The sequence below is a fragment of the Phaethon aethereus genome, assembly GCF_964289735.1.
Source record: "Phaethon aethereus genome assembly, chromosome: 5".
NCBI classification, from domain to species: Eukaryota; Metazoa; Chordata; class Aves; order Phaethontiformes; family Phaethontidae; genus Phaethon; species Phaethon aethereus.
The window spans coordinates 36,029,970-36,047,551 of record NC_138579.1 but is presented as its reverse complement, the minus strand read 5'-3'; the positions used below and the strand labels follow the sequence as shown (position 1 = coordinate 36,047,551).

The window sequence follows — 17,582 nt, the reverse complement described above, 5'->3', positions numbered from 1 at the left end:
ACATTAAATAGTATTTGTTTGTTTGTTTTGAAAGGGTTTTATTCAGTTTTCTGACGCTTATTTTAAATAAAATGACATATTAAAAAACACCATATGAGCAGTACGAAAAACAAGGACTTCAGTCATCACGTTTTAGTATAAAAGTTCTGTTCAGTTAACTAAAAGAATTCAATGACAACATCAGTTGGTCTAATGCAATGATTCATGTGGTCATACTTAATTCTAACCTAAACCCAAGTTAACACATCTAAATTCCTGATTCCAGTAAACACCACCACTATATTTTGTCAGTTAATCTGTTAATATTTACAGTATTTTAGTATCTTCGGTATCCCCCCCCTCCTCTTCCACCATATGGATCACCATAGCCTCCCCTGCCACCATAACCTCCCCTGCCACCATAATCTCCCCTGCCACCTTGGAAGCCACCTCCACCTCTTCCACCACCTCTGAAACCTCCACCTCCAAAAGCACCACCTCCTCCTCCTCCTCTACCCCCTCCACCTCCCCAGTTGCCCCTTCCACCACCACCTCCACCTCCCCAGCCACCTCTTCCACCACCTTCTTGTCTTTTTTGCCAAGGAGGCATTTCAGGAGGAGGTGGTTCAATCTCTGTTGGCCTGCCTCCACGGTCAGGTACTCTCCCCATCAGAACCTATGTGGAAAAACAGGTCATTTTTAGTTTAAAAACATAGTAATAACTTGAAGGGTCACAGGGTTCTTCTATGGACAAATACATGCTGCCTGCTCTTAACAGGAAAGATGGTCCCCTCAGTGTAGAGCTTGATAGCAGAATCCCTATTTCCTATCGTTGTAACTTGCTACAACACAATAGAACTGAAAGTGATCCCATTTTCCACCTGTAAAATTAAAGTAACTGCAACTAGCTAACTCATATTACTTTTGTGAAATCTTTATGAAGAAAACTACATGCATGTGAAGTATTAGTATTACAACAAGCAATATACATAATTCATATATAAAATACATAAATATATATTCATATAGAAAAGACTCCTTATGATGTAGCTCTACTACTTAAATTTCAAAGTTTAAGTTCAAACCTAATCAGCTGGCAAAAAAACAACTGGTAAACTGATGTGTAACTCCAAAAGGAACACCAGTTTGCCTGAGATTAGAAACTACTGATGCTCAGTAGAGAGCTAGAATGGACAAAATATATAACATGCTGCAGTAACACTTCCAAAAAAAAGAGGAAAAAAGGGATCTTGACTTTGGTGGATATTACTCAGTGTACAAAAAGGGAGACCGTACTGGACAAAGTTACACAAAACATTAAATCGAAGAACAATGAGGTATCCAAGTAGGTCTTCTGTTGTTGTTCTCATATTTCCTAAACTCTCTGTGATGAGTGTTAACATACCTTGGGCAGTCCCAGGCACTCCAATTAAAGTCCTCTCACGAAAAAACAAAAACAAACCCAAAAACTTTCTCTGAGATCCTGCACTAATTAAGAAATCTCAGAATCTCTGGGATCAAAACATATTAAAGGGTATCTAAGTGAGGCAGAAAACTTTAGAAAAATCTGTAAAAAAAGGATTAATAAAAACAGGCTTAGTCCCCATTTGAATGGTGAAACTAATATCATTACTCGCAAGTGTCAGCTTTTATCATACACAAGAAAGTAGTACAATGTTGATTTATTACTGTAGCCAAACCAAATAATTTTACTTCGCGGCACTTCCACAGAAACTTTTGTGATTTATAATACACTGATAAACTAAAGACGTTGGTTTTCAAAGCCAACAACATAATCCTGGCAACAGGTAGCCCAGGAACTGATACCAGAAAGACTTACACATCTCCTTTACTTGAGGTATGCAGTTCCACTGAACTCAAAAGGTCATTTACGTGTGCATGCACATGCAGTCCCCACCTCTGTTCCCTCATCTAGACTACTGTTTCATCCTGTCGCATGACTGACTGTGTAATAAAGATTAAAAAAAAGAAGTTGCTGCAATGTTCACTGGAATGCTGCAAATCTTCCTTTCTTAAAGCACCAGATATCTTGCAAAAGGAAATGAAAGTATTAAGCAAAGAGTATAATTCCAGAATTACTTTTGATAGGTCTGTAAACTCCCATGTCTTATCACATCCCAGAAAGAAAAAGTATACCTTGTTGATCGCACAGACTGTATTTTCCCGTGTTGATCCACTACTTGTTCTTATGATCTTCGATAAATCTTCTCGAGCAGCAAGAAGATGAGCTAATGTAATAGTTGACTTTGGAGATAATGCATAGCGCTTGGGCTGATAGATTCGTGCTATGTCATCTGTTTTTACCTAAATGATAAATTAAAACAGACTTACTTGCTAGGCATGAAACACACAAACACACCATAAACTACGTATTGGTCTCAGTAAGTTTCAAATTGAGCACACGGTGTAATGTCTGAAAATCTAGGTTTTCTTACAAAATATAGAGCCAGTTGTTGCCAATTCTCTTCATATCAATGGAGCTATTGTACAAAAAATGCTGCTGATTATGTTTAATTGATGTTGAAACTTAGCACCATTACAAAAGAAACTCTCCTATCCACTGGCATCAAACACAAAATTCCTTGACATTTTCCAACATATCTAAAGACTAAAATTTAAGAGTCCAAACTGCTCTCTCCAGAGCTTTATGTAGCCATATTTAACACATCACTTCTAAATGTGATGAAAACAGAGCAGCTTCAAAGTAAGGTCAGTTTGGAAAAAAATTTAAAATATATCAATGCAACAAAACACTTGTATAAGCCATGAAAAAGTGAGACTGAGAAGGGGAGAAAATAAGATTTTTTCCAAACACACTTTGATGTTTCATTTGTTTAACAAACAATAAAAATAAATACACTTTCTAGGAACTTCTAGAATATACACTTGCTGGGAACTTCTAGAATGATCTTCAAAGTAAAAAACCAATTTGACCTTGGATGGATGAGACAACAGGTGCTGTTCCTTTACATGGCTGTTTTGCTAGGCAATTACTACACTATTTATGGATCCATTTCAGTCTGCAAACTTACCCCTCTTGGAGACTCAACAAGTTTAAAAAAAACAACACAAAAATGCCACATCATCAAAAGCAGAGGAAGGTATAAATAGCTATTTAATAGTGGGGAAAAAAAGGCAAGCTAACAAATAAATTAAAAAAAGGACAATAATTTGCCTCTTGGCTTAAAAAAAAAAAAAAAAAAATCTAAATTATATCAATACCAAAGTATTTTCAATCCCCAAAACCTTCTTGGAGAAGCTATAAACACACATTTCTACAGGAGAAATAAGGAAAAAAAGATTAAAAATCATATGTAATTTTGAATTAATATGTAACCTGGTTATTTCTGTAACTGCATGCTATTTCACATCAGTTGTCTTTATAAGACAGGAAAATGAATCATCTTACTACTTTATCATCATTAAAAATTTCTTTAAACTATTGTTCTCTTGTGAAAGGGTATTCATTGTTTTTTACATTGTTTGAATGGAATAATATCAAGTGACTTAAAATTTTAGTCTAAGTTAATCATCAGTTAAAATTAACTACATTTTAGCAGTATACTTTAAATGTGAAAATATACAGCTGTATTGGAATAGCTATAAGGAAGTTATATACATAGGGACACCTCTTGCCTTCTGTGAGCTAAATGCCCTCCTTTTCCTTTCTTGCAGCCTAAGAGTGTTCAGAACCCCTGCTAAAATTAAACAGTGAGCCATTCCAAAGCAGCATAGCAGCATCTAGACTCACGTCTTCCAGTGATACTTAGCAAGCTTCATGAAACCTATTCTATCTGCATGTGTCAACAACAAATTGTGACACCAGAAAGACCTGTAACAATCCATAATTTCAGCAAGCTTTCCAAGTTTTAAGACTTATCCATCTTAAGCTTTCTACAGAAACCTCTGGAAGGAAAGTTGATCTTGCAGCTCATAAGCAAAAACATCCGCCTCTAGCTTCCCACATACACGTTCATCAAATTACAAACTTTTTGTATCTGATCTCCCTACCCTCTTGTTCTTCTACCTCAGAAATATCAGACTGGTTAAATCATGAGTATTTTTTTAATATACAGAGTGCTAGGAAATAGTAAAAATGAAATTATCACAATTAAAATGATACCAGCAGAGAAAATCCAGAGGAGCCGTTTGGAATTTTTAGCCACCTGAAGGATTACAAGTAATTGTGTGCTCTTCTCATACAAGCTGCTATTCAAATAACCTGTTCAACTGACCATCTGTTTGTTCAGTAGCTTTGAATCCAAGATAGGCAGCAGTCACTGTAATCTCACTGACTTTATGGGCAGCCACTCTTTGCACCCAATCTATGTTAAGGCCCAGTGTTTGTCTTCCTCTTGCATCTGCATAAGAAATGCTGAGCCTCCCTCCTAGTTTACTTGATTGGAGGCAGGTGGATATAGTAAAGAAAAAGGGGAGATGTGAACTTATTAAGGTGAGAAACCCCAACAGAGCACGCTAGAATTAGTAATTGTGAAGCTATAAACAGTCACAAAGGATGGACTATGCCATCTGGTCCAATCCTTCCCCTTCCTGAATATCTAGGACTTGGATGTTACAGCCCAGGATGAGAAACAGTCTAGAAAGAAAACAACAGTAATGTAAGTGTATTTACATGGTATGTGTATTTGGTAGGAAGACCTGGGGAATTGTTGCAGACTCCTTCCTACAGGAAGCAAAAAACCCAGCAAGCTTACCTTTGCTCTATCAGACCAGCCAAAAGACTGTACTGTCACATCTAGCCTCTTCATTAACATACGTCGGCGACATTCGTACTCACTGCGAAGAGCATCGTTGATTTTTTCCAATCTTTCCTGCAGTGTTACAATGAAAAAATGCAAACATTCAAGTCTATAAAGTTATAGAAGTTCAATTTAAAGTTAACCCCATTCAGCAACTAAGATGTCTATCCCCAGGTGACCACTATAAAATTAGGAGTGCATCTGCGTAGTGTTACAGTAGTACGTACACACAAAATATTTTGAAAGTTAATAAATGGGTGAATCAATACAAAGTCTGTTTTATAACATTAATTCCTGAAGTATCTGATTAGCATTGTTAATATTTAGCAACTGAATTTTAGTATTAACATTTAACGGTGACTGTAAAATGGACAAAGTTAGATGAAGCCATGCGCATTGATTTTGACCATCCTGTTAAATATAGAAAAGAAATGGAGACTTTTTTTTACCACTTGGTCAGAATTCAGAGGTTTTGTTAGCAGTGATTTCCCCACATGGTTATTTTGAACTTTTGAGAGAATGTCCTTTATCTGAAACAAAACACATACTTCTTCTCAGAATACAATTGATATTTACATTTATTTCAGCACAATTTGAGGTAATCACAATTTGCTACTCGTAAGATCAAATACAGCACATTTGTTTTAGCAGACACCTAAAGAAAGATATGCATCTTATGACTTATCATTCATTACAAAAACATATCCTGAATACTTTCGCTACATGACCAGCCTCTGTACAAAAATATTTTGTGGCACACCACTTCTCCTCCCAATTATAATATAACAATATCTATATGGCAAATTTATCAAGTGCATGTAGGCAGTAGGACTAATTAAACTACTCATTTTACTTAGTAATAAGTGTTGTAACCACAACTAAGGAAGTGTAACAATTGGAAGCTAAGGAGTTCTGTTGCCAAATGCTAGACTTGGCTACAAAAATCTGGTGATTGATGCTAGTAAGAAAGGCAGGAGGTATGATAGGTACGCAGTCATTCTCTCTCACTAATTTTCTTCTAATTCTATAATTGATTCCATTTGACATTATGTTTAAGACTTTTGCATTCACTCCAAATCAGCCTTGCTTATACTTTTTCCATTAGTTTTTTGCCCTCAATGATCAGAGATGAAGTATGCTCCCTCTTTCTGCCTTCCAAACACTTGCATTCTCTTCTCTCATTACAATAAACCTCTACCTCCTCTTCTTGAAGGAACTTCCTTTGGCACTGCTCCCCTCAAAACCGTTATCATGAATGCTCACACCACTCGTACATAACTTTTCAGCCAACTGACTTTTCAGCTGGAGTAGACTACATGCGTATTACTGTTCCTGCAAATTCCACACACGGTCTTATGGGGAGAACTACATCTTCATTTGCTTTTGTAAATAACTACGGAGAACCAAGTCAAACAAGACTAAAACTAGAGTTAATTTTCTTTTACATGTCATAAGGAAGGATTAGGGTAGCACATAATCTACAGTAAAACCTATAGCTGAGGACAGCCATTAGATATATTTGCAAGTATTTATAAAACTTCATGTAGGCACACAGGCATTTACATTAAATTTATCCTACAGGTATGGTTCAAAGCTGACTCCTCCAGTATTATCTTAGTTCATCTTGTCAGAGTTTTAAGCTCTACATATTATAGAAGTATGATCTCCGGGGATCACTATGAAAAAAAAACCCTCTAGGAGACAGAAATAAAATTCTAGAGCACCTAGTTATTTGATTAAAGAAAGCTACTTGAAAAGAAGTTCTTGATAAATCAACTCTCATATTTCAGGGGGTTTGCAATTATCTCATTTTCCTTTTTTTTTTTGCGTATACCAAGGAAAGAATCTTATCTCAAATTTAGTGTGAAAATCAAGGTGCATATTTTGTTCTTTTTACATCACTTTTGGGCAGCACTGTGGCAAGTTAAAAACACAATGCCTCCAGAAAAAGTCCCAAGTAAAAAATATTGTGCAGTGAGCAAATTATGGGGAAAACAGTGTTTTGACTCCAGCAGAAAAGACAGGCTAGCAGTATCTGAAAAGTGGCAATCTAGTTACTGTAATATTCCCTGCTATTATGCTCCATCCTTATCAAAAAAGAGGTTACGATAAGGGGTGAAGTTCAGTTCAATGTATCCTACTGATCGCTACACTCCTTCTCTGCTAATTCTTGTTTCTTTGCAACCTTTACTTTGTTTACAAAAAGCCCTGCAGTGTTGTCTGATTTGTCTGTCTTCCAAATGTAGCCAACTTGTTTTGATTTTAGTGAAGCACACACATGATGCTTCCCAATCTACTTCAAAATTCAAATGTACCTAAGCACAAACTATGCTTGAATATAAACAAAAGTCTGAAGAATCAAAAACTCAAGTTAATGATCAACAACATAGAATCAGCATGACAGAAAGAGATGAAGAAATCAGTAATTCGTATAGAAGAAGGAATAAACAGCAGATTAATTAAAAATTCTATTAGGCAAGAGGTGTCTATCCATATACCATTAAGGTCAGAAATAAAACCTCAAAGGTTCTAATGAGTTGAAAGGACGAGAGTCTATCAAAATGAGACTGGCTGCTGGAAAAAAACAACAGAACAAAACCAAAACAAATCCTCAATGTAATTTACAGCTACAGAGTGAAAGAACATCTGGAAGCCAGTGATGCTGAATACTATCTAAAGATTAGAATTATTGCAAGTTTGCAGCTGTGAGGGCAGTTAAAAGCCAAATACAATACTGGGCTCCACATACAATAGCCATACATTCTGCCAACACAAGTCGATCACATTAAATTACCTAACCCAGCACTGCATGCTCCTGATCTCCATAAATTGAAAAATGAAAGGAAGTTTAGAAAGAACAATTAAGGAAGAGAATCAGTGAAAGTCAGAACTAGAAGAAACAAGAGCAGCTAAATGAAACAATCCTTTATTGACTGGGAAACTACTCCGAAATTTCTGCAACCTTTTCTTTCGAATACCTACGTAATTTTATCCAGTGACATGTTTATTAATGAGGTAACATTTAAGGAGGAATCTTTTCACTGATGAACTGGTCTACGTTTATGTTTGTGACACACTGTAAAGTCATACCCAGATTACTGAATCTCCACTTTACTCCCTTACTCCCATCAGCAGGACTCTGACAGCATATCCTACAACTATACTGGTCAAACAAGCTGAGCTGCCTTGCAGTTGCAGAATACATCGCCCGGCCTTGACTGATGACAGGGCTATGAGCACAACAGCTTTGACATACACCTGTCTGCCAGAAGACAAGAATGCAACTGATGTGAGAATCTACGCTATACGCCACATTCCTAAACACGACAGTTGCCCTAGATTCAGAAGGATAAGCAGGAGTTTAAAAAAAAAAAACGAAACACTACCAAAACCCAGAAAGAAGTTTGCATGTGTAAGCAGGAACAGTAAAAAAAGCAGTGCCCAGATAAGAGCAGTGAAATCATACTCACAAACAAATTGTAACAGCCAAAACATGCTAACATTCTAACATACTCAGCTGTAAAAAGCAAACCAATTAATTAAAAGCTAGATGAAGACGAATATATTTGACTATTTAACATACTGTGTAATCAATGACCTTGGTAACATTAAATATTTATGGAATTGCTCTGGAAGCTAGTTTAAAAACAAATCAGTGATTGTATTTGTCTGAGACAAAAATATTGACTTCAAAATCTGCTGTATAAAAATATACAGTTTTTCTGTTGTTACCAAGTAAAGGATATCTCTATGTATTTAACGTGACATTTCTCAACTGTAGATTTGTGTCTATACTCCTTTAAAAAAATTTTAGCTCATATTTCACTACCATGTTCCATGTATTTATTAATTACTTTTACCTTCTGTCAATATAGAGCAATAATTTTTATGTTTAACACCATTTGCACAGATAAACATCATATATGCATGCACCTCCAGGGTTTCTAAGATGTTGAAAAAAACTGACCTGGAGAGAGGTGTCATTTTATTAATTTAAGTTAAACTATCAACACTTTAAGGAAGGAACATTGTCGTAATTAGTCATAAGGTGTACTGTATAAGTGCAGAAAGATCACCTAAAATCCTAAGCACAAAATATTTTTCACCCATCCTCTGCCTCTCTTCCGTTTATCGGTAGATCATTTTAATTTCAATATTAATCTAACATTAAAGACATTTTTGTTTGACCTTTATGTCAGCTGAACAGCACAACTCTTTTGTCTTGTTCCTTGCAACTACATTGATACTTATTGTACAGGCACCATTATGTCTGTAAAATTATTAAACACTAGCAGTTAAAAGCAACACACTAACTTAAATATTAATAAATTCTAGGAAGTATTCCCAAATATTTTTAAAGACAGTCTTCTCATATTTCACTTAAATGTTATTTTAGCTTAGTTTTGATTTAATTTCTTTGGTAACCCTTTATAGTTTCTTTTCATTCTCTACTGTTAGGGGACTACTTTTCACATATTAGAAAACAAATAATAAAAATTTAGAAGTCTTTTGAATAATATCATATTAAGAAGTCTTTCAAATAAACAGTATTAGAATGTCACTTTGTAATTAGGTGCAAAATTCACACTACCCTGAGTAGAAAGAAGCCAGAGGTGACCATGAGTTACAAAGCACAACACCAGCAGAAACTTTGCTGAATATTTGATCAATGTTCATTTAGAATTTATTGGGTTTTTGGTACTAAATTTCAAAATGCCTCCCAGAGTTACCTTTTGTAAATATATTTTACAAGGGAACAGCACCTTAAAAAACAACTTAAAAATTACTATTATTTTTTCCAATGCTCTAGAATAGAACAAGATATTTAGTGGTAGGAGGCTGTAATACTGTCAACTGATCTCTCATATTTTCTTATGTATGTTGATAACCACTACCCCAGTTTATTACATGAGATGCAAGTTTAAAAGATACTTGCTATGATTGCCTACTCAAAGTCTGAGCTACTATAAAACTCATAGTTTGAATGAAGAAAGCAATCCTGATTTTATACTAGTCTTTTAAATAAACTGACAAATGATTAAAAACAATCAATGTTCTAACGTTCCATACCAAAATACAATGTGTGATCTGTCCCTTTGGTAGATTGCTGCTGCACAGCCAAACTATTCTCAGAACTATTCCCACAGCTACTGACAATGCTGAAGATGCTAGACAGAGACAAAGAGTAGACATGTTGAAATGCTGCAGATACATTTGCAAACTCAATAAAAATACTAGATTAGCATTTAAGTTTCTATTACAAATGACATAGTATAAAGCTAAAAACCAACAGTGCTATTTTACACAGAACCCAGTTAAATCAGAAGCAACAAAATATTTGGAAAAAGAAATGGATAATTTCAAGTGTATTTTTGTGAGAATATAAACAAAAGTGAAAAAAATGTTTACAAAGGCAATGAATTCCAGTTGTTGGTATCACCATTGTAACGCAGCTACATCTACAAATGTAGGTATCTAACTCCACTGTATCAAAATAACTCTGAACCTGTCCTATAATAAAGTAAGGGACAAGAAAACACAGTAGAAATTCTACAAGATCTGAGAGGTAGGAAAAAAATCCTTTGTTTGCAAGGGATGAAACACGCAGAGAACAAATTACACTATTAATTTGGAGTCACAGAAGATAAACGAACTAGTTATCTCACCTTGCTACACTCACTAAAGTGAGTACAAGTGGTATAACCACTGTGGAATTGACAGACCTGAAAACCATTGCAAAATAGCCCAGGCAGTATTATTTAAAAAAAAAAAAAAAAAAAAAAAAAAGAAAGATTAAAAAAAGGCAAGACATTTTAAAGATTCTGCTCATTTTAGTATTTATGAAACCATAACAGTTTACATAAACTGTAACAGTAACACCCTACACACCAGTCTGAAGCCTGTGATCCTATCTGAGATCTTGGATTTTGCAAAAGATGTCAGATACCAGGAGTCTAATAATTCCAAGACAGCTTTCTAGACTCTCTACGTATGCATGAAGGAACTGGCCCACCAGGTCTGGTCTTGCTGTCCTGCAATTGCCGAACTAGAGTCCCACCCCTGTAACATAGGATGAAACTAAATCTGTACCCAAGAAGTGAAGCAAGGAAGTGAGCATGGCTGCAGCCTACATGGATATAAACCCAGCTAACACCCACAGAGGGAGATCAACAGTACCAGGCAAATTTCAAGCAATCAGTTATTAGCTGGAACTCTGACATTTCAACCCTCAGAAAACAGTGCTAGAATTGTTTCTTCATCCTTTCAAAAACTTTTAATGGAAAGACTGGATATAAAGATTTCATTAGAACTAAACAGATCAAGCACAGTTCATAGTGCAGGAATAGGTGTTTTTACCATCACCTGGATGCTGCCTTTTATAAATGAATCTATTAAAGTTTCATCTTGTCACCCTAAAGATGTACAGATGTAAGAAAAGCAGGCAAGTAACAGGCCCTTTCCCCAAAACCTCTGAATGTTCAACTGTACACTGGCTGATGAGAAGAGGAAGGAAGAGGAAGAAAAAAAAAAGAAGCATAATCATGTAAAATTATTAAACCCAAGGACTCAGCAGCAGAGGGAGATTCATTCCATGTATCTCCCATAATTCTTAAAGGGCAGCAGTCACCCACTCTCTCGCCAAATACTAAGGAGAAGTAAAGAGCAAAGCTTTTAGCTGCCTGACAGAGAAGAGAAATTTCCAGCGGTAAGAGCCTATTTACATTCTGCAGTGAGGAAGTCAGATTAAGGATCACATCAATGAAACGAGTGAGAAACTGGTGGGATACAACTGAAAGAACCATCCTGTTGAATAAGGTTTAAGTTGGCTTATTCACTGGCTATTGGTAATTCTGGCATTTTCATGCTCTTCTCCAACTAAGGAAACGGCACTAACAAATCAATACCTGTAATTAAGAAATTCATAAACTAAAAAGCAAAAAGTTAATCTTGGATATTAAATTTAATACATTTAATACATCCCAGAAATGACTACAGGTACATAAATGCGTAACCAATTATTACCCAAAGTCTCCTGCCTGCTGCAGCACATTTGAATATGTAACAGGAAAACTATGTTACTTCAACTCACACCTTAAATTTGCAGGGCAAAGTATGTCTCATCAGGTACATCCCATCCTCAAGGAAATGCCAAAATACTGCACCTCATAACTAGAACAGTTTAACTTAAACACTAAGCTGGCTTTCAGAATAAAAATGCCTTTGCACTTGTCAGATAGTGCTTTTATGAATTAGACTGTCGGGCCCTTAACTCCAAGATGAATGCTTACAGAGATAATGCTTACAGTTTAACAATAGAGAGAACACATAAAAGCCCATACCTTTTGTTCCACATTGGTTAACAAGGGAGGAATATCAGAAGATGAGGAGTTTGGCAAGCCCAGTGCATCACAAATAGCTTGCACCTCCTGATAAATTTCATTGTGCTTTTCCAAATGAGAGCCTTTAATTTTCTTGCTGTGCAGTATCTTTAAAGCCTGAAGTTCTGTACTTAGAAATACTAGAGAAAGAAGTGTCATAACAGCAGATTTAGACACACATGAATATTTCTGCATCCACATTCTCATACACAAATACAATATATACATTTATAATAAGACCATGATAAAAGGGAGATTCTTTCTCAGTTCTCTGCTGGACAGGTCAGTACCAGTTTCCCATTCTTTATATGGACTAACTCTCACCTGACTTCCTACCTCAGACTACAGATTGTAATTAACTGCTTAACTCACTTCTGCCACCAGACCCCTAGTTCCCTCACTAGTTTCTGATTATCACACTGGTTCCTGCTGCTACTCCTTTGTCCAAGTCCAGCTTAAACCTAGACTTTGCTTCTTTCAATCCTGCTTTCAGCACCTTCAAATCATGTAGACTTTTCGTTTAAGCTGCCCAGAAACCTCTCAAAACACAGGAAGCAAGGTCTCAGTTTCAGCTGAGCTGGGATCAAGAGAGAGCTCAAGGAGGCCTCAGTAGGTTGAACCATACTTCACAAAGAAATTTTAGTTTCTACTGGAATAGTTTTCTAATAGCTTCCTATTTTCCACTTCTGCACAAGTGAACTGATGCATGCTCACCTAGGTTGTAATGATTGTACACATATACTTAAATACACATAAAGAATGTAATGTAAATTGTACAGTAACAATAGAGCATGCATGTAAAATACGGTATTATAAATGGGAAAAATGGTTATAACTTACAGAGGAGTTTAAGACAATCATCTTTCTCTCTTAATCTGTCCTTGATGTCTCCAGATATAAGTGATGAATACGGACAAGCCATTTCTCTCAGAAAGCCACTAATCTCAAGCTGGAAGCCCTCTATATCTTTATCACCTGTGAGAAGAAATAAATGCAAAGTTAATGGCTCTTTACAGAAACATCAAACTATAACCTAATTTTCTTAACTTATACATTTAAATTGCAGGTTTCAAGAGCCCAGACAAAGATTTACCATCTACCACCTACCACCTTAGTAACATTTTCTTTCTTCTTACAGAAGAGCTACATACAAGCAGACAAGCCTTTTAATAGCTACAGCAATATTGTAATCGTGCTTTGAACAACTGCTACAGCAGTCTTTGGAGATGCAAATGCAAACGAACATCACTAGGAAGTGAACAGCATATGTGACAAAGGTGCCTATCAGAGTAATTAATTTTCTGATGAACAAGTTACAGGAGTCATAAGCCCATTATTTTCAAAGGTTGTTTTTAGTTTTACTACTTTTTTGTGAAAACATAAGCAATACAAAACCTCATCCAAGTTCCAGCACTCAACAGAAAGAATGAGGTAGCGCTAGCGAGCAACTCTCGTACCTACACACAGTGCTGAATGGAACACTGCATTGGGCCAACTACCTGAAAATACCAGGCACTAGAATTTAGGCCATCAAAATATGATCACATATAACAACCACTCATAGGATGTATGAATGTACTTTTTATATTTATGTTGATCTAAAAAAAAAAATCCAAAAGCATCTTTTTATTTTTCTTTTGAAAAAATCTTTACAAGACCAGACCTTAATCTAAAAGGCACATACATGCAACTATCAGCCTCAGTTTTGGCTACCTTTCAGCTATCTTGTAAACTTCAACACTATAATTTCTCTATTAGCTGAACAATATGGATCTAAATTCACTGAACAAATATTAAATTCATATACCATCTGTCGAAGTGATGCTTTCTTCCATATTACAAAGTGACTTTATTTGGGAACCTAACCAAATGCAAAGCTCAAAAAATTCTGGTGAAGACAATCCATTTTCTGCTGCTTTGTTCAGGGCTTCCTCCTCCAACAGGGGACCCGTGTACCTGCACAGAGAGATAAACGTTAGTGATAAGAAGCAAGTTTAACATAAAATATATGTATTTCAAAATCATTTTACTCTAAGCCGATTAGTAACTACACTGAAAGTAATTAATTTTTCTAAGTTACTTTTGTCAAGGAATAGTTCAGACTTTTTATAAACACACAAAAAAATGAGTGGTAATTTATAAACAAAATGGTTTCTCAGAAAATAGGAGGAAGGCATTTTCACATATCATGTGTATGTGAAAACAGTTTCACGTCTCAGTACATGCTAAACTGACAAGAATTCTACTATTAATTCACGTCTTCAGTCAAACGAATTTCCTTCCAACATTACCAACTCACTGCCCTAGAGCACTGGCAACAAGATAAGTGAAAATTAAACTAAATTTTACATTGTTTCTGCTCTGTTGCAGCTGAAGCACCTTCGCGGGAAGCAGACAGGCAGGCACGAACCAGGCGGGCAGCCTGGCCGGGCGGAGAACCGGAGGCCCCTTAGAGAAGCCGCCCAGCCAGCCCCCCAGCCGGCCCCGGCCCGCTAGCGGCCGCTCCAGTATGACTGACCATCACCGCTTTTAAACTCTCTGCACCCCAAGAAACACCCATGCAGCCGCGCTCCCTTCGTCTTCCCCCATTACAACCAGGGCAAGCCCAATGCAGACGCCGTGACCCGGCTCCCGGGCGAGGCGAGAGACCCAGCTCTGCCCGCCGCCGGGCCTCCCACAGCACACGCCAGAACGTGGGGCCCGTTCCTCGGCCACCCCTCCGGCTCCCCGCCGCGGCTGGTGCCGCGCTCCGCTTCCCTCCGCCTCCCGCCTCCGGCCCGGCCTCCCGCCTACAGCGGAAGGGCCCCGCTCCGCGCACGGCCGGGCAGCGCGACGGCGAGCTCCCCTCGGCCCCTCGCCCGGCGAAGGGGGAGCCGCTGCTGCTCCCCGATTACCCCAAGGCCTCCAGTGCGTCCAAGATGTCGCACTCCATCTTCAAGCCGGGCGCCTGCTCCCTCATGCCGGGACCGCGGCTCGCTGCCGCCCGCCGCGCCAGCGCTGTGCCCTCGTCAAACCGGCCCTCCGCAACCTGCGCCCGCCGCTGCGTTCCGCCGCCGCCGCAGGCCCCGGGCCCGACGGGAGGCCGCGGGCTGCCCCCGCCCCCTCTCCCGGCGGCTGCCTTCCCCGCTCGGAGGGATTGCAGGGCCGCCCTGTGCCACCGAGTTGCACATAGCTGGAGGTGACCTTCCGTACAGACCGGCCCTTGCTTTCCTCCCTTCCTGGAACAGAGAGAGCCCAAGCTCTCCCAGCCTTCCCAGGGCCCGTCTCCCGGCATGATGGCAGTCCCTGCCGCCCTGCTCCGGATTTGGCCCCAAACCACTGCCCACTGCAGTCGGCTCACCCGTCATCTTTGTGCCCTCCATCGTGTACCAGCCACCTGGAGAAATACAGGACCAGGAGAGACCACGGCCGTCCTTCCGGCCTCCGGACGTGGCTCATGCCTGGGGAGCCAGCCCTGCCACCCACAGACCCTTACAGCTTGCCCCACGCCTTGTCTGGGTTGTGGTTACAAAAAGCAGGTTTTTAGGCCCTCTGCTGTATTTTTGGGATCTCTCTGAATTTCGAACTGTGAAATTCTGCCTGAGGCAGTGCAGACCGTGGCTTCAGGGCACCCCAATTTTCCACTGTGGGAGGCTTCAGCCCTGCACCAGGGCTGTGGGCCTGGCAGGGACCAGCTCCCGGAGCCTGGTTGAGTTTAAAATCCAGGCTGTTTATGATATTTTTAATAAATCACAGAGGGAAGCTGCAATAGGTGGGTTGTGTTGTACTGACACCCATGATGGTACCAGCTATGAGCATGCCCTGCCTGAGGAGCGCAGGGTTTCCAGCTGGATGTGGCCATTGCAGTGAAGACCTCGGAAGCAGCGTACAGCTTTGTAGCCTCTGTGGGATTATGTGAATATGCAATGAATACTGCATAGAGTGGGATGACCTGCTGTGTCTCTCTGAGCACGTCACTTTTCAGTCCTGTCTGCAGGGATTTCCAGTTTCAGTACTATTAGACCTATTAATTGGAAAACGGGAAGGTAGGTCTCCCCAAACACATGACTTTTTGTCTGATCTTTGATTTTCTTGTCTTCTATTTTGAGACACCTGGGTTCTCATTTCCAAGCTTTTCTTAGCGACAGCAATGTTGAGAGAGAGATATAAACTAGCACCAGCTTTTTTTGTCTGTTTGGTCCCAAACTATCCCTGTTTTATCTCTCACTCACAGCCACTTCTGATGAAGCATCCCCCAAATTCCCTCTAAAACAATTTTGCTACATTAGCTCCTCAGAGTTTTTGATTTCATCTAGCTCAGCCATAGACTCCTGGTCTATGGAGACCAGTTTTCATATCACCAACCAGTTTTCATATCACCAACGGTGCATGCTAAGAAAAAAAACAGGGAACAACTGGAAGTGAAACCAGCATAACATAATCTATCAAAACTAAAAAGTAAACTGGTAATTTAAGCGATACTGTGTGGTACAAGTAGGTGGCAGCAGTATTCCCTGGGTCTCTCTGTAAATTTTCCTACATGCCATAAATGCATTTTGCTAATTTAAGTTACGGGACAATACATAAAGTAGTAATTTCTCCTACTGTGTTTTGATAACATTGCATATATATGACAGCCAAGCACATGCATAAAGCACTGTTTTAATTCCACGTGATTTTTTTAAAAAATCCTAACTTTTCTGTAGAGTAGAGATATTATGTGTATGAGAAAATACAAGTCTGAATTTCATGTGTCTTGAGACCGACAAGTGAAAGACATTTTTGGTTGTCAACATATACTTAGGTTGCCTAACACCTTCTCACAACTTTGCCATTCATTCAGTCTACAACTTTCTCCATGTCCATTCCGGAGTTTCCCATCCCTGTGAGAGGAAAAAAAATCGTGATAAAGCTCGCAAAAAAATATTTTGTAGCAGCCTCCTCCCATGGGAGTGTACTTTGCCTTTGCCCCATGCCCTTTGTAATACACAAACAAGAACACCAAAGGAAGAGGTCTTAGCATACAGCCATTACGTTCACGGGAAAGGCATATGTGGCTTCAACTAAGTCATGAGTGCCCTGGAGCTTTTCAGTTTTTGTCAGGATTTCTTTTTCACTAGTCTGCCAGTTAGCCATCTCCCTCAGTAGTCAGGTAAGTCCTGGTGCTAGTATGAGGAAGGAGTAGAAATGCACAGTCAAGGTCAGAAAATGAAGATAGCACTGGATCAGCACTGACTTGAATCAGCTTGAACTGGTACAAAATGGCATCTTAATTGAGCATGCAGCTGTGGCTGTCTACACCTCTCTTAAATATATTGGAAAGTACCCTGAGTTGAAAGCAAGGTGAAGATAGAAATTTATAGGTCTTCTGCCAATTCATATTAAATCACTACAATTACAAGTTGCCTGTAATCCTACTAAAAATCAATAAAATAAAAACTAAAATACTAAAAACCTCAATTTT

General features: G+C 38.6%; 1 protein-coding gene across 1 annotated transcript; it reads right to left on the bottom strand.

The window, feature by feature from the left end:
- Positions 1–304: 304 nt before the first annotated feature.
- On the bottom strand, positions 305–15,098 carry FAM98B (family with sequence similarity 98 member B; the record flags this gene model as incomplete). The annotated part of the gene is made up of 8 exons (XM_082000101.1): positions 305–655; positions 2,137–2,304; positions 4,716–4,832; positions 5,210–5,290; positions 12,101–12,279; positions 12,980–13,114; positions 13,947–14,095; positions 15,034–15,098. 8 exons carry the CDS (start codon positions 15,096–15,098, stop codon positions 317–319), a joined length of 1,233 nt encoding a protein of 410 aa, XP_081856227.1. The 3' UTR covers positions 305–316.
- Between the last annotated feature and the right edge of the window lie 2,484 nt (positions 15,099–17,582).